Source organism: Natrix helvetica (genome assembly GCF_964273705.1).
Source record: "Natrix helvetica genome assembly, chromosome: 2".
NCBI classification, from domain to species: Eukaryota; Metazoa; Chordata; class Lepidosauria; order Squamata; family Natricidae; genus Natrix; species Natrix helvetica.
Genome location: NC_138552.1, coordinates 143,281,739 through 143,309,484, shown reverse-complemented (window position 1 = coordinate 143,309,484; position 27,746 = coordinate 143,281,739). Strand labels below are relative to the sequence as shown.

General features: G+C 38.9%; 1 protein-coding gene across 11 annotated transcripts in view; it reads right to left on the bottom strand.

Annotated features, from left to right (window-relative positions):
* The window catches only part of PUM2 (pumilio RNA binding family member 2), an 84,770-nt gene extending 58,115 nt beyond the window's left edge, over nucleotides 1-26,655 (bottom strand). For 2 of the 11 annotated variants that reach the window (XM_081943157.1, XM_081943154.1), the window contains exons 1-5: nucleotides 25,557-25,775; nucleotides 13,797-13,865; nucleotides 2,206-2,311; nucleotides 1,866-2,053; nucleotides 826-998 (exon numbers count right to left, since the gene is read on the bottom strand). In XM_081943157.1, coding sequence (XP_081799283.1) covers nucleotides 826-998; nucleotides 1,866-2,053; nucleotides 2,206-2,311; nucleotides 13,797-13,865; nucleotides 25,557-25,583 — 563 coding nt within the window. In that variant the 5' untranslated portion in view covers nucleotides 25,584-25,775. Of the gene's footprint in view, nucleotides 1-825; nucleotides 999-1,865; nucleotides 2,054-2,205; nucleotides 2,312-13,796; nucleotides 13,866-25,556; nucleotides 25,776-26,041; nucleotides 26,175-26,558 lie in introns of those variants that run through there. The other 9 variants (XM_081943152.1, XM_081943158.1, XM_081943156.1 and 6 more) reach the window with 8 other exon arrangements.
* Between the last annotated feature and the right edge of the window lie 1,091 nt (nucleotides 26,656-27,746).

Genomic DNA, 27,746 nt, shown 5'->3' with positions numbered 1-27,746 from the left:
TTGCTGTCATATGATCGCAATATGGGCACTTGGCAACAGCTTCACCCTTACAACATCTGCAGCAACCCACAGTCACTTGAAGCCAGACGGAAGCTGCAAGGTCACTTAATGACTTGTAGTAAGATTGCTATTGCTAAACAATGAGGTCACCTGATATTGCACTTTATGACCACATCGCTTAGCAATAGAAATTCTAGTCCCAATTGCTGTTGCTAAGTAAAGAGACTGAATGATATAAAGGAAACATGAGCAGGGAGTTCAATATCCTATTTGCATGTATGTATGTATGTATGTATGTATGTATGTATGTATGTATGTATGTATGCAAATAGATCTGAACAACAAGTATTGATCAATGCAGAAAACCATGGCTCATCCATGGATGTAGCCAGGGGAAAAATATTTTGAAAAGAAAAAGTACGAATTATCATATCCTTTAATGTAACCTCAAAGATTGAGAATAGGTTCTCTACCTGAAGATGGATTTTGAAGACTGACCTACAATTTAAAAGAATGGAAACCTCTTGGAAGGGTGTACTTTCTTTTTAAGCAGAATAGACAACTTACGACCTCCCAGAAGTTGCTGTCGAACTCCAATTTCCATTAATTAAGTTTAGTGATAGCAACAGGACCCTTATCTGTATTACAGCCTGCACAGATCCCATAATTAAAACATAAAACTTAACAGGTATAAAGATGGCAACCAATATGCAAAATATCAGAAAACCTAAATGAAACTTTGAATCTGAACCCGTACATCCATAACTTTTATTTATTGAAAACAATTATATCTTCCTCCCCACCCCCCAAAAATCTAAGCCTTACTTAAAATCTTTGCTATCAGCATCCATTCCATTTGGCAAGCCTCTGCCATTTATTTTGGTAACATCGTCATCATCAACTTGTTTAAGATCTCTGTTCTTGTCCTCCTCAAATGGAGAAACCTTGCCTTTCTGGTCTGCTTTCTCAGGTCCATCTGTTTCAGCTTCTCTAGTGCCCTAAGTAAAAAAACATGTTTGGTCTGAATCTAGCAGAGAATAAATGTAGCACCCACAAGGTATCATTATCAAATCTAACTAATGTTGTAAGATACCTTGATTGTCAGATATCATTCTTAAATAAAATGTGTTGTACATACATAAAATAAAGCTAGCTTTCAGGATAAAACTGAAAAATCAACATTAGCTGAAGGTAAGTTTCTTACAAAGTGAGGGTGGCTTTTCCGGTTGTGAGAGGTTTTGATGATCCAGAGGAATCTAACCCTGTGCATAAGACAGTGAAGAGAGGCAGTTTTTGGTACTCCCTTCTTCCCTGTTACACTGTCTAGAGTGAAATACTATAAAACATATGAAATTAAGATGGTTTAAGCTCAAAGAAGCGGTTACAGACAGACAATCCAGGTAAAATTATCTTGATCAAATCATGATGAGTTGGAAGTCACTGAATGACTGAACAACATATAAACAAAATGCCATTTTATGCTTGGTGTGCCCTTTTGCAAGACATCTTGCTCTTTCTCATAATGGAAAGCGCCTTTGGAATAAATACAGCTATTCAAAAGGATGTATTATGAATAGAAAGCCTTTGAAAAATATTTGGAGGGCATATGGAAGATCTATATACAACACTTCATGTTACAAGTATGATTTTGAAGCCATTTTCCCAACAGTAGCATGAAACAGTTGAGTATAGACACATTAGATCTTGTTTAGCATAAAGCGCTGCTTTCTGGAGACCACAACAAAAACTTAAATAATTAATATACTTGCTGCTAAATTACATGGCAGCATGAGGGAAATCTAACAGATAGTAAATATTGTAGACTAGCCTACAATAACTTTTATTGACACAAATAAGTTACTTACAAAAGCTCCTTTCCTAAACCGGGAGTCCAATTTATCAGCTGGAGAAGAACTTAGCACATATTCGACCATGCTCACACCAAGGCCACCACTCTCTGATCGAGGAGATAAGACAGCGTTTACTTCACTTGTTCCATGAAAAACATGTCCAGGCTTTCTTTGAACCATAATAGGTTGTGACATGGAGTGGTCTATTTTAAATTTTAAAAAGAGATATTAAAATCAATATGCAAATTAATACAGCTTAAATTAATGTAGATTTTTCCATCACTGAACCTAGGAACAGTCTTTTCCCACACTAAATTGTATAGTTTACACAATGACTTAAACAAGGATCACTTACGAGGTGTTGCCCAAGCAGTTTCTCTCCACTCATCACCAAGAAATATCCCTTTTTGTCCATCCTTTGCTGGATCATCTGGTTCCCAAAATTTTTTGGCAGGTAGCAGCTGTTATAAAAAAACATTTCAAATTTAATGATCATTTATTAACAAACTAATGCCCAAATGTATATTCATAAATTATGTTTATAGAAAGGAATCTAGAGTTTCTGCATTTATTCCTTTTGATATAAATGTATTTATTAAACAAGAATGCATTTGACAAACCAATAATGTACTTTATTATGTGCATGATGATAGGCAGGTATAATAATGTTGGTGCAGTGGCTAGATTGACTGTTAGATATAAAAGTATTACCTCAGTTATGAATTTTGCTTTTACTTTTAATTGTTTTATAGTTCCTATTGCTTTTATCTTTAATTTTTTATCCTGCCTTATTACTTTATAGGAAGAAGGTAAACAAACCTAATACTCCTTCATCCTATTTTTCCTACAACCACTCTGTGATGTAGGCTTGGATGAGTGTGTATGACTGACTCAAAGTCACTCTTTTTTTGAACTGGTTTGCTATCTTTTTATTTATGAGCTGCCCAGAGTCTTGTATGGAGATTAACATCTATATAAGTTTTATAAATAAATATGAACTTGAAATACAATAGATCTAAATGTTCTCCAACCAAATGATGTGGTTACAGTTTCAAGGATAGTATACACTTCAACCAGGTCACATTCATATCAATTCCTTCTGGAAACTGGTTTTATTATAAAAATGTTTTTAGTATTAACAAGAGTTAACCTGTTATAAAATTGTAGAGTTGGAAGGGACCACAAGGATGATGTAGTCAAACTCTCTGTAGGCTACAGGAAAACAAATTAACCCATCTTCATGAGGGTTTACTCTAAATTTCTAAATATTGTTTGTATATTTTAACATTTTATTGTACCCCACTCAGAGTCCCTCTCTGACAGAGATGAGCAGGTCAAAACTGTGAATGAATGAATGAATGAACGTTTGGCCTCTTAAAATAATCTCCAGAGAAAATCCATAATCTCCTTAAGCAGACTATTCTTCTCCTGTGCAGACCTTATTGTCAAAAAGATTTTCTTTAAACATAATTTGGTAGTTGCAACTTGCACTTATATCTGATTTTGTCTTATGCAGTAATAGATAGAGTCTAATATCTTTTTCGTGATACTCTTTTAAGGACCTGAACACTTGCATATCTGCCTTCAGTGTTTGTTTCAAGCTGAACATCTCAGGTTCTTCTAGCCTTTTATCACATAACCTTTGTCAAAAAATCTTTGTCAGCCTCTTAAGGGACAATCAATATATTTATGGAAATGTTGAGTCTAGAACCATACACAGGTTTGCAGAAGTAGTTTCATCAATAGGGCAGAGAATAAGAGTTTTTATAACACAGTTCAGAGTTGCATTTGTGCTAGTAGTTACCTCACATTCAGCTATCAGTGCTTAGACCCTTTACTGACATAATGCTGTCAAGCTATAAATCCTGCAACTTATATATCTGCCATACACCTCTCTTTTCTAAATGTAATACTTTATTTATTCCTGCTGAAGAGCATTTTGTTACTCTCCGCTGAACATCTAATCTTTCCAGATTAAGTTATAGTCTCATTCAATCTTCCTGGATGTTGGCCACACCTTTTAATTTTGTACAAATTGGACAAACAACTCAACCTTAACATTAATAACATGTTGAATAATACTTGCCTTTTGATTCATCCCCGCTTGAGCCCAATACTTACTGCTCTCTAGCTCAATGAAGTGCCATTTATGCTGAGTGTAATTTTGTCATGGATCCACCTTAACATACTGTGATCTAAATCAGCTTGCCAATGAGAATGTCTTGTAAAAAGCTTGCTTTAAAAAGCTGACATTGAGGCACTCATATCCAAACCCCTTTCCGCTAGCTACCTTGTCAAAGGAGACATGGTTAATCTCAGATGATTGCTATAGACATTGACATAAACAAAATAGAATATGACTTCCTTTATATCCTCTTTGATATCTATGAAGATTTCTTCATTTGGAGTAAACAATGAGCCCAATGACTCATTTGTTTTTCTCCTTCTACTGTTATATTTGAACAAACCTTCCTTGCGGGTTTTGCCACTCATTAGATTTACCTAATTTTTCATTTTTCCTACGTTTATGAATTGAACCTTTGTAGGTTCTTAGTCCTTGGTCCTTAGTTTGTTTCTATTTTTAAGAAGCACGTAGTCTCAAGATGTAGATATAACGGACTTGAATAAAGATCAATTTGTAATTTAATAATTAAATGCCGAAGAAACCTTTGATAGTAAACATAAACAGTGCAAGTTCGCTCTAGTAAATAGATTCAGATTTCTTTTGGAATTCATAAAATGGACTATAATATGAATCATCCACAGGTGATGTAAAGGTTCATGGCATGTTATCTCCTAATTTTCCACTATTCAGAGGAATTCGAATAGGATGTCAACATTTACCTTTGCTTTTTGATTATATTCATGGAACAATCAGCTTATGCTATTTGACAATGTAGGGAGATTTATGTAGTAAATAATTCAACTGGACACATTGGTTTTATTTGCAGATAGCATTCTTTTGTTTATTACTAAAGCTCATGATACTATCCCAGTGTTGATGTAAGAGACAGATGCCTTTAGCAAAATAGCAGGATTATTCTATAAACTGGTCCAAATTGGAATTGATGCCAAAATTGGGTTACAAATTCATTTAAGGCACATTAATTCCATATTTGTACTAAATCCATTAAATATTTAGGCATGTGTATACCAAAGGATACAACTAAATGAGTAACATATCATATAAATAAAATATAGAGGTTTCTTCAGATATTGATACATGGGAGTTATTAAAATATACTCTCTTGGGAAACATGAATGCTTTCAAAATGAACATTATTCCCAAATTAATTCATATTTTGAGAGGAGTTTCCAATTTATATATCTGGAAAATATTTTCAAAAATTGCAGTAGTTACCGTATTTTTCAGAGTATAAGACACACCTTTTCCCCCAAAAAACGAAGCTGAAAAACTGGGTGTGTTTTATACACTGAATACAGCATTTTTCTGCCTCCTGAAACCCCGTCCCTTCACCAAAATGGCCGTGCATAGCTTGTAGGAGGCTTTCACAGAGCTCCTGGGGTTGGGGAGGGCAGAAATGAGCAAAAAATGAGCCATTTTTGCACAATTTTGCCCCTTCAGCCCCAAGGAGCACTCTATAAGCTTCCTAATGCCCTTTTTTTTTGACAAAAAGGCCATTTTTTGCTCCCCCCCCCCCCCCCCGGAACACTCTACAAGCATCCTAAGGGCTACTCATACCGGGCCATTTTTGGGAGGTTTGCAGAGTGCAAAAACTTTTTTTTATTATTTATTTGTTATCTTTTTATTTATTTATTATCTTCAAAACCTTGGTGCGTCTTATACTCCTGTGCGTCTTATACTCTGAAAAATACGGTAAGTTAGTAACCTGGTTGTTAAGTGAATCTGGCTACCCCATTGACTTTGTTTGTCGGAAGGACGTAAAAGGGGATCGCAAGACACAGGACACTGCAAATGTCATAAATATGAACCAAATGCCAAGCATCCGAATTTTGATCACATGACCATGGGAATGCTGTAATGGCTATAAATGATCATTTATACAAAATACAAAAGGTTAAATTTATCGTCACATAAATGTGTTAGAAACATATTGGTATATGTATTTAAATAGTTAGGTAAGTATTCATAGAAATATGGCTTTTTATGCTTTGCTTTATATTTTTTGCTTTGTATTTGTTCATTTACCATATTTGTTAAGGCACTTTTAATGTGTATTTATTTTTCTTCTTTGACAAGGCATACATACATCCCTATCAATATCATCTTTGCGTTTTGCTTTTTTTGTTATCAGATAATGGTTTATACTGTGTTAATTACCTGTGTTTCCTTTGTTTTTTGTGAAAATAAAAAAGTTCCAGAACGTTCATCACTTTCCCCCTTAATCACGTGATAGAATTTTTGGACACTCAGCAACCTGTCTGCATTAACAACTATTTCCAGTGTTCCAGTCACCTGACCCCAATTCATGACGTTTTTGCTGTAAGTGTTATTTACTTCTGGTTTCCAGCAAAACTTCCCATTGAAAACAATGGATTTGCTTAATGACCATGTTTGCTTAACTACTGCTACAAAAATTTCATTAGATCAGGCAAACATATGATGACCCGCTTAACAACTGGCAAGAATTACGACTGTAATTCTGGGCTCAATTACAGACATAAATTGAGGACTATGTGTTACGTAGCTCCCACTCTTTGTTGTTATCCCCTTATAGCTGTCTATTCCTACTCTAATCCAAATCTTGATTTTTAATCTCTCTATTGAGCTTTAGTTCTAGTGTCACTATCTATTCAGGTTCCAGAAACTACTAACTACCTCTTGCTTGGCTGTCTTTATTGTTTGTCTAATTCCTGTTGCCAGCTGTTGAATCTGGTCTTAACCACTCTGAAGCTGGGATTGCTAATGGTCCATCTGTCTGGACTGTTAGCTCTTCTTCTTTCAGTTTGGTCTATATCAGCTGCCAAGTCCCTCTGAAGTCTTTAGCTGCCAATTTCTTCTCTCCTGCCCTTCAGTGCTACAGAATAATTCTTCAATCACTCACTGTAATCCCTCCCAGGTAAACCAGACTGGCAACACAATTAGATGAGCTACCGTAATTCTACTTTATTGCAAGGTTACATTAATCATGCCAGTCCGAAGGTACAGACTTTCTGCCACACTTTTAACTGCTTAATCAATTAAATCAGATCTTAAGTTTCTTTTCCTGACCATAAGCCACTGGGAGGCTCCTCTTTCTCTTGTCCAATTGTTTGCTAGGCAGCATCTCTTTCCCTTGTCCCCCAGGTTCATTCTTATTCACAGAGTTTTCTTCTTTTCCCATCAACTTTTCAGCCTTCTGATACTCCGCATCCATCCCATTCCTCCCATAAACTAAGTGGGGTCCTTCTTAAGCCATGTTTGGGGGTTGAAATGGCCATTTTCACTTCTGCTTCCTCTCATACTATTTCCCAAATGCATAAGGAAAAATTAAATACATTTAACTATAAACAGAATTTACTAGTTCTGCTTATTTATGTAGTTTAGCAAACTCACACTATTCAAACTATTTAATGGCAACAGCAGGAAATTGTATTTTTCCTCCTTTTTTCCAGGCCACTTCCAACCATGTTGGTAAGTGGGTAATCAAGTCAGCCCCTCCTCCCCCATTGTGGGGGCTCTGGGAGCTCTGCTTTCTCCTTTTTGTTATTTAACATCTACTGGACACCACTGAAGGAGGTCATCCACTGGTATGGGGTAAAGTATAGTATAATCAGTATGTAGATGGCAACAAATATATATCTGTCCCATGCCAACCAAGTCATGTTATCAAAATTCCTCCGATGTCTAGAGGCTTTGGGTACCTGAATGGGAAAGAACAGGCTTAAGCAAAACCTAGTAAAAATAAGTGTCTATAGTTTTTGAGCCTTTTCTGTTAGCCCCATTAATTAGACCAGACCAGAAAATGAACTCCACAGGAAGACTAAAATTATATTTTATTGAGGTAGGCTATTATTGTGGTGATCTGCCTTATGCACCAAACATACTCATTTTTTTTACCGGGAGGCTCTACTTGTAGTAACTCAAGCCTTAGACCTCTCCTCCAGCCCCAGCTGGATTTTTGTAATGTGTTCTACTTAAAGAGCATTCAGAAGCTGTAACTGGTCCAGAATGCAGTGTAACAGGCAATGTAGGGTGCACTATTAAATATCCACATGACATCTCTGCTTTGTGAGTTGCAGTGGCTTTCAATGAGCTTCAGGATGCAACTCAAGATTCTGGTTGCCATTTACAAAGCTCTACATGATATAGAGTTATTTTGGGACCATCTATGTTTCTGTTCTCCTCACCACAGCCAGCAAAAATAGATGCTTCAGATCCTCTCTATTAGAAAATTTACTTAAGGACTTACTTAAGAAGTTATACCTTTTCTGTCCAGGACCTGTGCTATGGACTAGTGTCCTCCCAGATACACAGATGACATCTCCCCCAAAGCTTTTGATAAGGCATTAACAACATAGACGTTCCCTCAGACATTTGGGCTATGAATCAGTCCTATTGGTTGATTTATTTGTTTTGATCTATACTAATTGGAAATAGAATGTTTTCTAGACCGCAGGCATATATTACTATTATTTCAGATTATTTTTTTGGTTATTTACATTGTATATTGTGCTTCTTTTAAAAAATAATCCTTTCTATACCATCTAAAGTAACTGATGTAAGATGGGTGGCTATATAAGCAGCATGCATAAATAAAGTAATTCAAAGATAATATACATATATCGTAAAACTAATTTAGAAGCAAGACAATATAACCTATTTAACTAGACCTTTATAGAATTTCTTTCGAATCTTTTGCTTCATTCATTCTTTTTCTCAAATTAGTGTACCACATTTTAGAAAAAACAATAATAGGTTTGTATACAGTTTTTCAGTCCAAAATAATTTAACCCTACTTTAATAAATGTTATTTACAACAATTTGAATATTTTATTTAACTTATTTTACACAAGAGCTTCTCAAATTATCTCAGGAAGACAAAACATTTTCCAAGTTAGTCTTCTTACATTGAAAATAATTATTTTTATGGATGGGAGGGGCAGGGATTCATCCTGCTATTGGTATTTATTATCACATTTCTGGTAATAGTCACATATGCTTTTGATAGAAAGCTAACTGGTAGAAGAAGCAAGCAATGAAAGAGACTGAAACAAAAGCTGGAGAGAGAGAAATGGCAGATAGTGAACTGGGATGAATATGCTAGCCCTATCTTTCTCTTGCCACAGAGAACACGTTTTTAGAAGCAGCTTAAAACAAGCTCATGAAAAAGGAGTGCAAATAATGAATCTCATGACTGAAACTGAGGAGAGGACGAACAAGTGAGATAAACATACTAACCCTATTCTCCCCTTGTCCTCTTGCATGTGTAAACAATGCACAACTTTTTCAGCACTGAAATGCTTCTATTCTATAGAGACTCTCCATGTAAATGAGGAAACAAGAAGATCAGGATCTTTACTGAATGGGGACTCTATAAATAAAGAGGCTCTTCATTGAAGTTTCTTGGTCTCAATGTAAGACAGGAATGAGAGGGGAACCAGGCCAGCATCCCAGCTGATAATACTACAATACAATACAATGCAACAGCAGAGTTGGAAGGGACCTTGGAGGTCTTCTAGTCCAACCCCCTGCCTAGGCAGGAAACCCTATACCATTTCAGACAAATGGCTATCCAACATCTTCTTAAAGACTTCCAGTGTTGGGGCATTCACAACTTCTGGAGGCAAGCTGTTCCACTGATTAATTGTTCTAACTGTCAGGAAATTTCTCCTCAGTTCTAAGTTGCTTCTCTCCTTGATTAGTTTCCACCCATTGCTTCCTGTTCTACCCTCAGGTGCCTTGGAGAATAGTTTGACTCCCTCTTCCTTGTGGCAACCCCTGAGATATTGGAACACTGCTATCATGTCTCTCCTAGTCCTTCTTTCTCTTAAGCTAAACATACCCAGTTCCTGCAACTGTTCTTCATATGTTTTAGTCTCGTCCCCTAATCATCTTTGTTGCTCTTCTCTGCACTCTTTCTAGAGTCTCCACATCTTTTCTACACCGTGGCGACCAAAACTGAATGCAGTATTCCAAGTGTGGCCTTACCAAGGCATTATAAAGTGGTATTAACACTTCACGTGATCTTGATTCTATCCCTCTATTTAAGCAGCCTAGAACTGTGTTGGCTTTTTTGGCAGCTGCTGCACACTGATGGCTCATATTTAAATGGTTGTCCACTAGGATTCCCAAGATCCCTTTCACAGTTACTACTGTTGAGCAAGGTACCACCTATACTGTACCTGTGCATTTCGTTTTTGTTGCCTAAATGTAGAACCTTACTCTTTTCACCATTGAATTTCATTTTATTAGATAATGTCCAATGTTCAAGTTTGTCAAGATCCTTCTATATCTTAAGCCTGTCTTCTGGAGTGTTGGCTATTCCTGCCAGTTTGGTGTCATCTGCAAATTTGATGAGTTCCCCATTTATTCCCTCATCCAAATCACTGATAAAGATGTTGATGAGTGCTGGGCCCAAAACAGAGCCTTGGGGTACTCCACTGCATACCTCCCTGCATGTAGATGCAGTTCCATTGAGGAATACACGTTGAGTGCGGTTGGTCAGCCAGTTACAAATCCATCTGGTGGTGATGCTGTCTAACCCACATTCTTCTACTTTATCTAGTAGTAGGTTATAGTCTACCTTATCAAATGCCTTACTGAAGTCCAAGTAAACGATATCGACAGCATTCCTCTGGTCCACTAATTTTGTCACTTTGGTCTAGGTCTAGATGACCTCTGAACACATATTAAAGTTATTCTGCATGACTATACGTACTTGTGTGTTTGTGTAAGGAAGCATTATGTATTAGAGAATGGTTTGAATATGTGTATGCATGCCGAGTTTGCATGTACATGTGTATATTGTGAGTTTATCTATATATACAAGATACACACTCCCATAGATGGGGTTAATTTATGTAAATTAAATGAATTAAATTAAAGCACTTTTAAACAATAGTGTTTATTAATTCAATTAACATTTTGTTCTGTATTCTTTTTGGAGTGTACAAAACCATTTATGCATAAACCAAATGAATCACATATGCACTCATTGAAGAATTCACACCCAAGATTGGTTTCAGGGAGAGATGACAGGGAGAGATGACAATTCTAGCTGGCAGCACAGGAAAGATTGAAAGACTGTAGATTTTTTGGCGAATGTATACCTCATCTTATTTTATTTTTTAAAAGGGATTCTCTTAAATTCAAGCCAATGTTTCTTTTAGGTGAATATGTAATTTTTAAATGCCAGGAATAATTAACTGTCAACGCACTAAAATGTTTTAAAAAAACCTGTAACCCCATGCAGAATAAAAAATTTGCATGCAACAAATGTTTGTGTTATAATAAATACATCTATGATTTGCATACTCCAGGAAGCCTCTCTTCCTTGCACTTTTAAAGAATAAACATTAAGATCATTACTTTTCTGTATATTTAAAAACACAATTGAAAACTCTTGAGGAACTACCCTGCAATAATTAAACTTTTATTAACAAGCAAAAAGAGTTTTTTAAAATGAGAATTATATTATTTATTTATTATTATTTATTTCTTAGCACTTATAGACCGCCCCCTCTCCCGAAAGGGACTCGGGGCGGTGTACAGTCCATATCAAAATACATCATAAATGACTATAAAATTTAAACAATTAAAATATTAAGTGGATAAATACATAAATAAGAGGAGGATAAAAAGATATACAGAACTGTACTGCTAAGTAAATAATTTAAAATATACAGCATTTAAAACCCCAATATCCTATAAAATTAAGTTTAAAAGAGCAATCCCCCTAAAAAACCAGTAAGAAATATGTATGCCAGGAGGTAGACGTTAAAATTATGCCAGGCCAGCCAGTCGGAACAGGTGTGTCTTCAATTTCTGTCGGAAGGAGCGGAAGTCAGTGGTGGTTCTAATGTCGGGGGGGAGGTCATTCCAGAGGGTTGGGCCCATCACAGAGAAGGCCCTACTCCTTGGTGTCGCCCGTTGGCATTGCCTCGTGGACGGCACCAGGAGAAGCCCCTCCCTGTGAGAGCGAATTGGCCGCAGGGATGTGTGTGGGAGGATGCGATCCCGCAGGTAGCTAGGCCCTATGCCATGGAGCGCTTTAAAGATGGTGGTCAGAACCTTGAAACGCACCCGAAAGACCACAGGTAGCCAGTGCAGCTCGCGCAGGAGCGGTGTTACGTGGGAGTACCTGGTACTCCCCATGACTGCCCGCGCGGCTGCGTTCTGGACTAGCTGCAGTCTTCGGGCGCGTCCCAGGGGAAGCCCCATGTAGAGAGCGTTACAGTAGTCCAGGCGAGACGTCACCAGTGCATGAGTGACCGTGCGTAGGGCATCCCGGTCCAGAAGGGGGCGCAATTGGCGCACCAGGCGAACCTGGTGGAACGCCCCCCTTGCCACGGCTGCCACATGGTCGTCCATTGACAGCCGGGCATCTAGGAGGACGCCCAAATTGCGCGCCCGTTCCACAGGGGGCAGTTGTTCGCCCCCTATGGCCAGCGTTGGAGTCAGCTGACTGAACCAAGGTGCCGGTAGCCACAGCCACTCAGTCTTGGAGGGGTTGAGTTTGAGTCTGTTGTCCCCCATCCAGACCCCGACGGCTTCCAAACACCGGGACATCACTTCGACAGCCTCGCTGGGGTGGTTTGGGGTTGAAACGTACAGCTGAGTGTCATCAGCATACAGATGGTATTCAACCCCAAAACCACAGATGATCTCCCCCAGTGGCTTCACATATGCGTTGAACAGGAGGGGCGACAGGACCGACCCCTGCGGCACCCCGCAAGTGAGTGGCCTCAGGGTCGACCTCTGCCCCCGTCAACACACATTGTGACCGGTCGGAGATGTAGGAGCCGAACCACCGTAAAACGGTGCCTCCGACTCCCATCCGCTCCAGCCGGCGCAATAGGATACCATGGTCGATGGTATCAAAAGCCGCTGAGAGGTCTAATAGGACCAGGATAGAGGAACAACCTCTATCTCTGGCCCTCCAGAGATCATCAACCAGCGCGACCAAGGCTGTCTCTGTGCTGTGCCCGGGTCGGAAGCCGGACTGGCGTGGGTCTAAATATTCGGATTCGTCAAGGTGTCGTGGAAATTGCTGTGCCACCACATTCTCAACAACCTTCGCTAAACAGGGAAGGTTGGAGACTGGACGATAATTAGCCAGCTCCATTGGGTCCAGCGAAGGCCCCTTGAGTAAGGGCCTCACCACCGCCTCTTTCAAGGCAGTTGGTAAGGATCCCTCACCCAATGAGGCGTTCACCAGGCCCAGAAGCCAGCCTCGTGTCACCTCCCAGGATGCCAGTACCAGCCAGGAGGGACACGGGTCCATTGAACATGTGGTGGGTCGCAGCCGTCCACGCAACCTGTCCAAATCCTCGGGGGCAACAGAGTCAAACTCCTCCCAGAATGGTCTCACAAGACTCACTGCTGACGGCTCGTCCGGCCCACTGGAGGGGGCCCATCCGCTCTGGATCTGAGCGACTTTGTCCTGAAGATATTCCCCAAACTCCTCTGCTCTACCCTGCAAGGGTGCCCCCCGCGTCCCCTGTGACAGGAGAGCGGGTCACCCTAGACAGGGCGGCAGGGCGGTTATCCGCGGACGCAATAAGAGCGGCACAATGTCTACGTTTGGCCGCTCTCAATGCCACAAGGTAGGTCCGTAAATAGGCTCTTACCTGTGTTCGATGAGACTCGGAGCGTGAGGATCTCCATATTAAAATTGATCTCATTTGTGCATATATTATTAAAATAATTATGTTTTGGAAGAATGATTATATATTCTAAATAGAGTAACACTTCTAGGCCTTAGAATTTGCAATTAACAAATAAATATAAATATTCTCTAAATTGCATTTTTAAATATTTACCTCTCCCATTCCCCGAGATTCTAATGCAAGAGCTTGAAACTCATGATTCATTTCATCCACAGAACAAACCTAAAAAAGAGACAGGAAAAATAAATCAAAACAGAATACTGATTGATTGTATATGAAACGTTATGCAATATCAGATTGCACAGAATTGTAGTATAGGTGATACAACTAAATTATTTTATTTTCAAATAATTGTTTTAAAAAATAGTTTTTACTAATTGTTTCCATTACCACTTATTTTTATGAAAACATTTCCTATAAATTATATTATTTGTCCTCAAAAAATATTAAAACTTTGTGAATAAGTATTTGCCACATTCAAATGTTAAGGAATTTTTTAAAATACAAACTACTAACACAGAACATTAAATGAATTTATATTGAGAAACTTCTACATAAATAAATACAATTGAAATATGAATCAACCATTCTAACAATTAACATTTCAAGGATATATACTCATTTTGAGACAACACATGGAATTTCATTACATTTTGTATTTAAACTAAATATGAAATCCTTATGCAGAAGGACTTTCTCCTGCCCCATGTACACTCCCCAATTCTGTTCCAGATTTTTATCCAGTCCATATGTTCCCCAGACAGAAATAAAACTAGTCAAACAAGGAAGACACAGTTCTGTTCTTCAATGATTCCACCCATTCCTTACTAATTATTTCAGAGGGGGGGGGATCAGGAAGAGGCAATCCCAGTCTGGCGTGGATGTGCCTGGCACCTCTCTGATCTTTTTAGTAATGTAACCAGTAGCACTATACCAACTTTTTGACTTTCACATTGTAGGCATCTGACTTGAACAGCCTCTAGAACCTTTGTGCCAAAGTGTATTTCCATCTTCCTCCATCACAAAGCTATTCTTTTTCTGAGAAGCAGCCGTTGGCCCATTTGATTTCCTAGACCTCACACCCATGCACTATATCTGTGAGGAGCTTTTTTTTCCCATTTAAGGAATTCAAAGTTGAGTTTGGATAAGAGCTTCTTCTGTTGGTTCCTTTGCTATTTCTCTTATCTTTCCTAGAGGGACTCCTGTGAGTCATATTAAGACCACCCTAAAATCTTTAGATAAGAAAAGTGATGGTTGATGGCTCTTCAAACCTAAATGAGCTCTGAACTGCTTTGGAACAGTCCAATGAATGATTCAGCAATGAGAACTCTACTGTGTTGCTTGATATTTGGGAGACTACAGTTTGTATCCACCCAAGAGTCTGCCATTGACTCCATTAGAAACTGCTCTTTCCCATAATTCTCGGTCCATTAGACCTAACTAGCACCAGCTTTAGCCGAGCCCACATCCTCTGCAAGCATATCTCTAATTCAGTACTCTCAATACTTAAAGGGGATGAGGGGACAGGTACATGTCCTAATTTAGAAGCTGCAGAAGGCTTTGTGTTGCAGACAACTGGAATCTCTAACACCAGCCATTAGCCAGCACTGGATGGGAGATTACCTGGGAACTGGATTTACATCTTTATCTGCCAGCTCCTGTTGGAGAGGGGAGGGCCATCAAAGGGCACCACAACTGAAGCCAACTACGTTACTCAACTTCTCAAACTGCCTGTGCCTCTTTGCAATCAGTCCCAGGTGTATTAAGCCATATGAGTCTTTATTGCTTGTGACTGGAGGGAAAGTAAATCTTCTGCAATTAGTGCCAGTCAATATATTTGACTCTTGCAGGAAGTATACAGAGATGATAGCAGACTAAACACACAAAAACTGGGAGGAGATATGAGGGACTTCTTGGCCCATTGCTGAATTGGGGATCGGAGAACACCAAAACTCTCTGGGCCAGATTGCAGCTAACACAGCTATTTTCCATTAACTGGCTCTCCATGACTGGAGAAAAAGCAGCAGAGGGTACTGATGCTGGAGCTGTCTGTTTGTCACTTCTTGCACTGTGCTTCCAAAAAGAATTTTCCTTCCTCCATCTTTTTTTTTAAACCCCTAGGCCTGAAAATGGTACCAAAGAGCCTTTCTTGGTCTGCAAAAGGTAGAACTAAGATTGAGAAGCAGTTAGCTGTCACCAAATGCCAAAGAATATTAAGCACTGCCTTCTAACTAGAAAAGGTGAAGTTAAATCTTTCCTTTTGGCTCCTTCTTCTGGTAATCAAGAACAGCTTTATTTTCCTTAGAATTCTCTAATATAAGCCAGAACTCATGCTTCCCTCGAGCTGTTCAGATCCTAAGGCAGCAAAGCATTCCTAATCCATGACACTATCACCTTCAATCTTGAGAACTGATATGAAGTTCCCATCATATTATCTGTGCAAATGAATTCTTTAAAATAATTTTTCTCCATATTTAATTTGGAATGTACTTTTTGAAATAATTTGAATATAGGTAGTCCTCGACTTACAGCAGTTCATTCAATGATCGTTCAAAGTTACAATGGCACTGAAAAAGGTGACTTATAACCATTCTTCGCTTACGACCTTTGCAGCAGCTACATGATCACGTGATGAAAATTCAGATGCTTAGCAACTGGCTCATATTTATGACTGCTGCTGTGTCCCAAAGTAATGTGATCACCTTTTGTGACCTTCTGACAAGCAAAGTCAATGGGGAAGCCAGATTCACTGAACAACTGGGTCACCAACTTATCAGCTGCAGTGATTCACTTAACAACTGAGCCAAGAAAGATTGTAAAATGAGGCAAAACTCACTTAATAAATGCCTCACTTAACAACATGAATTTTGGGCTGAATTGTGATCATACGTTGAGGACTACCTGTATTGAATTGTAAATATTCTGTAGCATACTTATTATACAAGTAATAAGTGCTTCATTTGAAATTGTGTGATTCAACTCATACACATTCTTAAAAAGAGTGCAATGACAGCAGTGAAATAAAAAGGGGAGCATTATTTTTATATCATTCAACTATAGTTATCAGTTTGGAAAAAAATAACATGCAAGACTAAAATGGAAACTCAGAGTTGGGACCAGGTCTCTATAAACTACAGGGTAAAAACAATAAGATTAAGTTATAATTTATCCAAATTCCTTATCATGAAGATGGTGGAGAAATAATATTTCAGTTTAAAGTGAAAAACTCATAAATGAAAATCTTTAACAATGGTTTCCATTTATCACTATAACCTTGGTTAAGTGTTCTGCTATAACTAGTATGCCTCTCCAGCTATTCTTCTATTCATAATTAGCCTATCCAAAATAACTTAATGATTCAAATACTATGCTAAACAAATAGGCATAGAACTAAATAACATGTGGTGCATATAAATCTTGTTAATGTATTTCTATTGTAAAAGTGGTCAGCAACAAGATACTCACAACTTAACATTAAAAAAGTTCTCAAATTTTAAAACATTGGAATTGGTCATAACCTCATAAAATCACCGTCCTACAAAAATGTATGAGTGTGCAAGCTTAGGATAAAACAGTTCCAGTTTACAAAATTCTGTCAGAGCTGAATCCTTTCACAGTAGAATGAAAGATGAACCATTTAAAGTGTTCTGTCCTAAGGCATAATGAGAACTTGAAACAAACCTTTACTCCATCAATTTTTGTCAGAGGTTCACAAAAACATCACTTGGAACTCAGGCTCTCTGCACACTTCAGATATTTGGGCTCCTGTGAGATTGCACATGGTTCAATCTGCCTGTCCCCTATTTTAACAATATTCAATGAATTCTTAAAACTCTAGCATAGTCACCACATCTGAAAAATTCAAAGTATTCTTCACATTTATGAAATGTGGGAATAGATAAAAACAGCAGAGGTACGCCATAGATAGAATCTATGTTATATTACAGTATTAAACATAGAATAGAGGACAAAATACATCCTTAGAATTGATCTGCCAATAAAAAGCTGAAAGATGAACTACAGTACAGGTATTCGCAGTATATCATAGGTATGGTCCTATCTCTATTCTCCCAAAGTCTTCCATTTCAGTAGGATAATTTCAAACCAATGAATCTGCACAAGACAAATTCATGAATTTCATGGAAAAAATGATATGTTACTGTCCCAATAAAAACATACAAAATTCAGTAATTCAAGCATAGAGCAGCCTGAAACGTAACAGATTCTCCTCTAGACCAGGCTGTTCTTAAATATAGTTTGTTGATTTCTGAAAGTAAATTGTTTGAACCAGAAGTGAGTTGAAGTATCCCAAGGTTTCAGTTGAAGTATTTATTTAAACAATTGCTTCACCTAGAACAGGTGTTAAACTGGCAGCCGGCAGACCAGAGGAGTGACGCATAGGCCATTCCCCCCCCAGCTTCGCGAATGGAAAAAAAACACGAAGTGGCATGTGACAGGAACGTGATGCCGCGGGTTTGACACCCATGGGCTAGAATAAGCATCCAGAAGAAGGACAGAATATTTCAAAAAAATTTGAGTATTGAGTTTTCTTTTATTAATGAGTTTCACACAACCCTATGCCCCAAATAATCATGAATAATATAATTCAGCATCCAAGAACAATATACCATCAGTTCCTATTTAAAGCTAGACATGTAATCCACTATTCAGATAATATACAGACTGTTATTCTGGACTCAGTCACTTATATAAAAGAAAATTTCACTAATAGAACCAATGGAATATACTTTGCAATAGAAAAACCTAAATTCAAAACATATGAACTGAACTACTGTGAAGTATTTTGAGGCACTCTCTTCCTAAAATTCTAACCACCAATCTTTGAGATTCCCTATATAGTTAATCATCTACTTACGACCAAAACTGAGCCCAGATTTTTTTATTGCTGAACGAGACAGTTGTTAAGTAAGTTTTGCCCCATTTTATAACCTTTCTTGCCCCAGATATTGGCATTAACTGCATTACAATGCAGTTTTTAAGTGGGTAAAACAATTGTAAAGTGAATCTGGTTTTCCCATTGTCTTTGCTTGATAGAAGGTTACAAAAGGTGATCATATGACTCTGGGATACTGTACTGCCATAAGTAAGAGCCAGTTGTCAAGCATCTGAATTTTGATCATGTGACCATGGGGATGCTGCAATGGTTATAAAGTGTGAAAAACTGTCATAAGTCACTTTTTTCAGTGTTGTTATCACTTTGAACAGTCACTAAATGAACTGTTGTAAGTTGAGAACTACCTGTATATCCAACCAATAATCTACATCAGTGATGGCTAACCTTTTTTCCCTCGGGCACCAAAAGCATGCATGAGCTATCGCACACCCATGCCTACACCCATAATTTAATGCCTTCCCATGCTGTGCCCCCTGCGCATGCACGCATGATCCCCCTGCTGCCCTGTGCATGCGCACATGGCTTTTTGGGGGCCTGGGGATGGTGAAAATGGTTCACCATCATGGATCTACATTCTCTAATAAAGGATAGGATGGGGGTGAGAAAAGAATGTTCTGGTCAGGAAGTAAAAAAAAAATAGTGCTGTAAGTATTTTAAAAATGCTTTACAGATAGTCCTCAACTTACAACAGTTCGTTTAGTGATTGTTTGAGGTTACTAGCATTAAGAAAGTGACATCACCATTTTTCCCTCTGCAACCATTGCAGCATTCCCATGGTCATGTGATTTACATTTAGATGCTTGACAACTGACTCACATCTATGATGGTTGCAGTGTCCCAAAGTCATGTGATCCCTTTTGTGACCTTCTGACAAGCAAAATCAATGGGGAAGCCAGGTTCATTTAATAACCGGGTTACTAATTTAACAACTGCATTGATTCACTTAAGAACTGTGGCAAGAAAAGTCATAAAATGGGGAAAACTCACTTAACAAATGTCTCTCTTAGCAACATAAATGTTGAGCTCAATTGTGGTCCATGTATCTCACCCATGTATGAATATCACCTTTTCTCAAAACAACATCCTCATAAGAAGAAATCATTACTATTCAACTACAAAATATGCCTTTCAACATAGGTGGACTTTCGGGTGAAAAAAGTAATGTCTTCTGCTCTAATAATGATAGCTGCAGGCTCAACAGTCATTGCACTTGTTTGCCTTGCAGCACCAAAACCAGGCCTGTAAGAAACAGACCAATCTATAATTTAACTGCACACCACTATCAGCTCTGTAAACAGGAGTTCTTGATTTACGACCACAATTGAGCCCAAAATTTATATTGCTAAACAAGACCATTAAGTGAATTTTGCCCCATTTTATGACCCTTCTTGCTACAGTTGTTAATTGATTCACTGCAGTTATTTTAGTAACATGGTTGTTCAGCAAATCTAGCTTCCTCATTGACTCTGCTTGTCAGACTGTCACAAAAGGTGATCACATGACCCTGGGACACTGCAACTATCATGAATACATACCAATTGCCAAGTGTTCAAATTTTGATCACAAGGATACTGCAACGGTTGTTAATTGTGGTAAACAGTCATAGGTCATTTTTTTTCAGTACTATTGTAACTTCAAATGGCCACTAAGCACATGGTAGTAAATCAAAGACAGCCTTTACAGGATTTAAATACCATTGATGAATGTTGGTGACTTCATTCACTTCATTTACCTCTAATTTCTTGACCAAAAAATAATTCACTGTTCATCCAGGAACCATGCAACTGCTGAACACTGCTCTTTCCTCAGTTTATATTTTGCTCTTCATAGACTGCTCTCCACAGTAACATGATCTACAGCACACTTAATTGCATGCAGAATTGAAAGACTCACTCTGTGATTAAGAAATTTCCAGAATGGCTTCTTCTACAATTCATATGACTGTAGCACACATTAGATCTTTAGCCTGAGCAACATATGCCTGGCATTTATGTCTGTCATGTTCAACCACATGAAACTGTCTCCTGATATTTACAGTATGGATTTTAATCCATCAGTTCAATTATCTTTTGCCTCTAACATCAATGATCCTGATCAAGCAAATAAGATATTAAAGGTTGCTTGTCCTTATGCAGTGTTCTTTGCCTGTTTAAGTCCCCTATACCTCATAATTTTTTGTCTTCTGAACTGAGCAGTGACATGCATTTTCAACGTAGGAAATTCAACCAAAAAAAGCTATATGAGTCTTCGTTTTAACTTTTTTTTAAAAAAGCAAAACTATTAAGTGTATGTACAGTACAAGAAGAGATAATCTCATGTCCAATGTTTTTCTGGACTTTCTGGTAGGTTCAATCTTGGCTGAGTCACAGGCATTGTTATATCATTATGAGGGAAAAAGGACCCCACTGCCACTAGAACACTATCTCTTTCTAGGCCTTGAATAATATAGACACAATGACTGCAATGATGTGATTAATGTGAACTAAAAGGGCATTATAGGTTGTGAGTTGGGGTTTTTAAACATGCTTTCTCCCCTTAGACTTAGTACATAGAAAATATCACAGCTATTGAAGCTCTGCCATTTTTTATCCCCATGAGTTGTGTTAAGGAGTGTTTTTTGAAAATAGTTTGTCAACACAGGCTAGACTATAAAATTATTGTGAATGTAGGTAGCACCTCCCTAAATCTTCCTCCATTCTATCCCCAAGAAGTTGTTTTGAGTGAGACAACAGTCCATAAATTTGATACATAAATAAAATAAAAATAATAAGAGAATAGTGCCAGAACAGAATATTTGGGAGGAGGCATTAATTGGACATACCTTTTCGAATGTTATTCTACACAGAACTCTATGCAGAAAGTAGAGGAGACTGACTCTCAGTATATGTTATTTGTAGATATAATTCATGAAATGTTTTTGGATTGTTTTTCTTAATGAATATTCAATTATACTGGATCATGAAGAATCTCTTAAGGAGGAGGCGCCAACGTCGCGACGATACGGATGTGTGGTCTCGATGCTCTGAGACCGCAGCCGAAACTTTTGCCGCTGGGTGGTCCAATCGGACCTAAACCGTCCGGCAGAGACGGTGAACAGGAAAAATATGTCTTGCTGATCTCAGGAACATCGAAAAGTCCCTGATCGATACAAGAGAAGTTCTTCAAGCCGGCGACAAAAAATCCAGCCAAGGCTGATGAAGTCGGGGCGGCTACAAAACGGAAGGATATGGAAAGAGAAAGTGTTTCCAGCTGGTGAGGAATTTTTACCGTTTTAAAAGAGACTGTCTATAAAAAACTTAAAATTAATTTAAATTGGACAACAGAAGAAATAAGCAGCAGAATTAAGCTTTGAATGATTTTGGACAGTGGGTTATCTTACTTTTTAAATGCTATGTTCATGGATGGAATTTATGCAAGCCTTTTAAAACAAATGGATTAAGTTTTCTTCTATTTTTTTCTTTTATTATTCTTTGTAACCAATGGACTAAAATTCTCCTCTTTCATTACTGTGGGTGTTTTTCTAACTCATTCAAGAAGCGGACCTTTTTTTAACTTGGAATATAAAAAAGATACAAAAAGAAACAAAGAAAATTGAAACAATAACACTGCTACTCGGAGGCTGGAGGTTTGTGTATGGGAAACGAAACACTTTTACTTTCCTTACTGATTATCCTGGCTTGGCACTCCAAGGTCTCACTGCTTGTTTATAGAGAGTGATAAGAAGAAAAGCATACAGATGTCCCTTTGAAGTATATCTTCAACCAGAGAAAAGTGAAAATAAAACTTTATTGTGAATTTATGCTTAATCTTGTAAAAACCTTCCAAGCCAGAGCAGCAGTGCTTGTTAGTTTGGAGATAATGGCACAACTTCAACAGCAGAAAGAAACCTTAAGCCTGCAAAATATATTCTTAGAAATTCAAAAACTATCAAACACATCTGAGAGGATGGAGAAGAAGTTGGAAGACTTAGAGCATCTAACAATAAAATATGATGAAGAAGTTGGAGGTGTTTATCAAGTGGAAAAAGTGGAGGTTAGAATTCTAACAACCGAAGAGGAAAATGACCATAAAGAAATTAAATCTGCTGATAATTATGGTGATTGGTTTGTGTCTGGAAATGGAAAGAGTGGAATACAGAAAGAGGAATTAAATGGAGGGGAACTCTATCTCAGATGCCAAGACACAGAAGAAGAAAAAAACAAAAGAATTTATGGATTTAAAGAGAGAAATTTTATTAGCAGCATCATCGATAACACTACTGACAATTAAAGATAAGCTGATTAAGGAAACAGAAGAAGGGCATCGAAATTACATGAGAGATTTTATAAGCAATGAGTTGCTAAGAGGAGTCCATACAAATTTGATTAAGGAGATGACTAGAGGACTGATACCACAAATGGCAGAAGACATGAGACTGTTTTGCTACTGGAAAGATACAGGTTGATAGATGGAAGTGTATAATTTAAAATTAGTTAAACTTAAGTGAAATTTAGTGACAATATAGTTAAATAAATAGATAATGATAATAATGTATACATGTGTAGTCTTATAAGTAATAATTGGATATGAATATTGAATGGTACCCATGAAAGGAAGATTAGAAATCTTTTTGATTATATATAAAGGTTAATAAAAAAGAACTAAGTTAGATTCAGTTAAGTCTTGATTATTAGGGGGAAATGTTATGCTACAGGATATAGTCAAATAAAGGAGGGATAATGATAACAACATGTATGTATGTATGTATGTATGTATGTATGTGTCAACATAAGGAAACTGGATGTAAATTGTAAACAGTGATTTAGAAAGGAGGATTAGAAAATTTTGTTACTAAATATTAGGGATGTTTAGCTAGAATAGGACATAAGGATTCAGTGTTATTGGAGGAATTTAGAAATAGTAAATGAAATGCCAGTATGTGGTTATGTATTAAATCTTGGTATATTTTATGATGAAGGACGTTTAAACAATTATAGTCAAATGAAAATGGAGGTATGATGATGGTAACATGTATAAATATATCTGAGTTAAAATACTTGAGTTAATATGAATTATGGTTGATGACTGTGGAAGAGATGCACGAAAGCCTTTTGTAACCAACTGATACACTTTCTACAGTATGTAAAGAAGGAAGATTCTTTGTATTGTTTGTTTTAAAAATAAAAAAATATTTTAAAAAACCTCTTAAACTATGTTTTTTTTGTCAGAGACAAACCCTATAGGTTTTGTGTGTAAACAAATGTATCTTTATATATCCTGTCCTACTAGCTTGTACCTGCAACAATAATTTAGATTCTTCAATGAAGTGTACAATAACATGTACTATTTAAACTAACCATTTTTAAACAATCTGAATTGCATTATTCAATATATACTGAAAGGGACCTCAAGAATTCTGAAAAAAAGTTTTTTTTCTGGTTGCAACATTAATTAAAACCAAATTTATTGTCATCTATGCTATATATATCCTACAAAATATTTACTATTCTAAAAAACAAAAAAGGAAAATGATATTCAGAACTATATTTATTCCAACTTTTAAAACCAATTCTAGTTGCTTTATTCACACATCACTCAGATTTAAGTTACTTGAATTTAAAATTTCACAGTGAAACACATGCTTATCTGCCTTCCTTAAATCATGACTTTATGCTTCACAAATGTATTAGAATATCTTTTTTTAAACCAAGGCATAGTTCAAGGCCTTTTTTTAAACTGAGTATCTTGTTACACCCTAAAAACCATAGTACACAATTTCCCCACATTATTTCCTGTTTGTTGACCTTTGTTATATCATTCATAATATCTGATTGCACTTTCCAGAGATTCCCCCCACAGGCACCAAAACAAACTGTTCTTACATATTTCATTTAACATCAGCTTTTTAAAAATTCTGTAAGAATGGCATGTTCAACTACACCAAACACTACAATTAATATATTATAGTACAATATACTGAACTACAATCACCAGCCAATATTTTAGCCTAATACATTCTGCGAACCTAACTCATGAAGTCATCTTAGAATGGATCACGTCTAAATTAACAGCTAAATTGTCCCTTTGAACCTCTGTATTTTCTTCCCAAGGATCATTTATCCTATAAAGAAGCAGGTCCAAAGGAACGTTTATATTTCTAAGTGGCAAACAAACCACATTATCTATTTGCAACTAGGATTACTACAACAGACCTTTAAAATACTTTCACAAAATTTTCAAGAAAATTCTAATGATTATTGTCTCCACTTCCAGCACTGTTTAGACTTGTATGTTATATTCATACTTATACTTGTTCTCTCATACATGCTTGACAAACCAAAATAAATAACTGTTTCCTTTCCTTGCATTCATTCACCCTTTCTCAGATTAACAACAGACTACTTATTATACAATGAAAGCAAGTGATCAGTTACCATTCCTTGGTAAAAGACTCATGCTAAAGGTTTCTTGACATTTTAGCAACCAACGTTAACGCTTGTAGGGGGAGGGGGGGAACCCGCGAGTACGTAGAGACAAATCCCGTCTCGGAAACAAAGACAGTAAGTACTTCATTCGCCACCGATCCAGGGTATTTATCTTCAGAGAAGTCGTTCCTCCTCCCAGTCGTCGCTCGATTTCCCTCCAGCGAAGAATACCCCCCCCCCCCCAAGCACTCCTTTCTGCAAACGATGTCCGCTCGGTCAAACGCTGCCTCCTCTCCCCCGCCCTCCGTTTACCCCACACATCCTCCTCAAGATTTGGTGGGGAGGGGAAAACTCTACCGTTAAGCGCCGTGAAGCCCAACCCCCCCAACGAAAACAACCCCCAGTTCCCTCCCCAAATGGCCCTTCCATAAAAAAAAAGATCCGCCAGCCACTTCCATCATTCCTCCCCCCACTACCGTTTATACGCAAGCCGCGGTCCGAGGCACCCACCCACCCGTCTCTCCGACTCCTCCTCGCCCGAAACGCAGCCATAATAACAATGAGAGAGGGGGGGAGGAACGGAAACAAACCCACCCGGTCGAACGTTCCTACCACCACCATACTGGCTCCTTCCAACCACCACACCCACACGGACCGTCTCCTTTCTTCTCTCGGTTGCTGCACCCCCACCACCTTCCCCTTCACACAAGGCTTTCTCCTCCTCGCTTCGGCCAGCCCGGGCCTGCCTCACAGGCCTACCAATTCCCCGCAACACAAAGGAGGAGGGAGGGAAGGAAGGAAGAAAGGAGGGGAGGGGGAAGGTTGGAGGCGAGGCTGCGACGTGCGCGAAACCACCAGCCCAAGGCCCCGGGCAGCTGCTGCAGCTGCTGCTGTTGCAGCCGCTCTTTCCCCGGGAACGAAACAAAAGAACGTGGGTGAACCGCTGTGTGTGGGGAATGGGAAGGCGCGCGCGGGTTGGGGGGGGGTGTTTACCCTTTTGCTCCTCCCTCGCGCGCTGCCCCTCCGTTCCATCTCTCCCCCCCCCCTTTCCTCCTCCTCTGCCACGGCCGAATACTCACGAGCTGGGGTGAGCGGGCAGCGCTGTTTGTTGTAACGGACACGGAAAGGAGGGGGCTCCCTCTTTCTCCCGGAAGACTCTTGCCAACAACGATCCAATTGCCCCCTCCCTGCCACCCTTGCCTTCCTGCCACCGCCCCTCCCCCTCCTCCTCCACCACCACCACCTCCTCCACCTCTGCCGCCGCCACCGTCGTTGTCAACGGGAAGAAAGCTCACAACATGGCGAGTGAAAGACAGAAAGAGAGGGACGGACATACACGGCGGCGGCGGCGGCGGCGGCCCACTAGTGCGCATGCGCGCCGCCGACCCATCGGCGAACGCCGGCACAAGGGAGGTACGATAGGGTGGCTCGACTTGACAGCGCTCGCGCGTGCGGACGCGTGCGTACCGGCGCATTTTTCCGAAGCGTGCGGCGCTCGCTTGGCGTCCGCTTTTGCGCGTGCGTACGACGGACGGATGGACGCCTGCGGGGGGGTTGGTGGAAGAGGGGCGACATACACCCAAACAAAGCCCGTACCCCGTTCAAGCAAAGAGTGCGAGTCGTCGTAAGGTAGTAAGAAGACTTCCGGCCCTGGATTGCAGTCTTGTTTTAAAAGTGGGATGCCACTGCAAGGGAAAGGGCGTGCAAAGTCAAAGCTGCGCAAACGTAAAGGTGCCTTTTAATCGAGTGTTCTGGAATAATTGGACCTTTCCTCCGAATAGGCACGCAACATTGCTAAGTTATCTTGAACACCTGCGAAGAGCCACGCTTCATCAGCCGTCCACGATCAAGGTCACCTGCAGCACACTGAGTGTTCCCGCCCCCCTCCCACCCCATTTATTCCTGTGCCATGTTCATTTATTCCTCACTCCCGTTTTACAATCGTGGCATCTTAGCAATCATGTTCTCGATACACTTTTTGAAGACAAATGAAAATACAGGAGTAATTCAGAATCAGAATAGAGCCGGAAGGGATCTTGGAGTCTAGTCCCCATCAGTTCAGACAAGTGGCTGTCTAGCCCCTTCTTAATATCCCCCAGTGATGAAGCATCCTCAACTTCTGAAGTCAAACTGTTCCACTGGTCAGTTGTCCTCACTGTTAAGAAATGTCTCCTTAATCTCAGGTTGCTTCTCTCCTTGATTAGTTTCCATCCATTGTTTCTTGTCCTGCCCTCTGGTGCTTTGGAAAATAAATTGGCCCCCTCCTCTTTGTGGTATCCTGTCAAATACTGTAATACTACTATCATGTCATCTTTTTTCTAGACTAGCCAAACCCAAATCGTGCAACCGTTCTTCATATGTTTTTGTTTCCAGGCCTTTAACCATCTTAAATGCTCTTCTTTGCGCTTTTTCCAAAGTCTCAATGTCTTTTTTTGTAATGTGACCAAAACTGAATGTAGTATTCCAGGTGTGGTTTTACTAAGGCTTTATAATGCGGTACTAATACTTCACTTGATTTTGATTCTATGTCTCCGTTTATACAACCAAAGATTGCATTAGCTTTTTTGGCTGCTGCCACACATTCCTAGCTCATGTTTAAGTGATTGTCCATTAAGACTCCAAGGTCCCTTTCACAGTTACGGTTTTTTGAGCCAGGTTTCACCTAATCTGTACTTGTACCTTTGGTTTTTCCTGCCCAGGTGTAAAACCTTGCTTTTCTCTACATCAGGGGGGTCAAACTCGTGGCTCACTGGCCGGAGGAGTCACAAGCTGGCCACTCCCCAC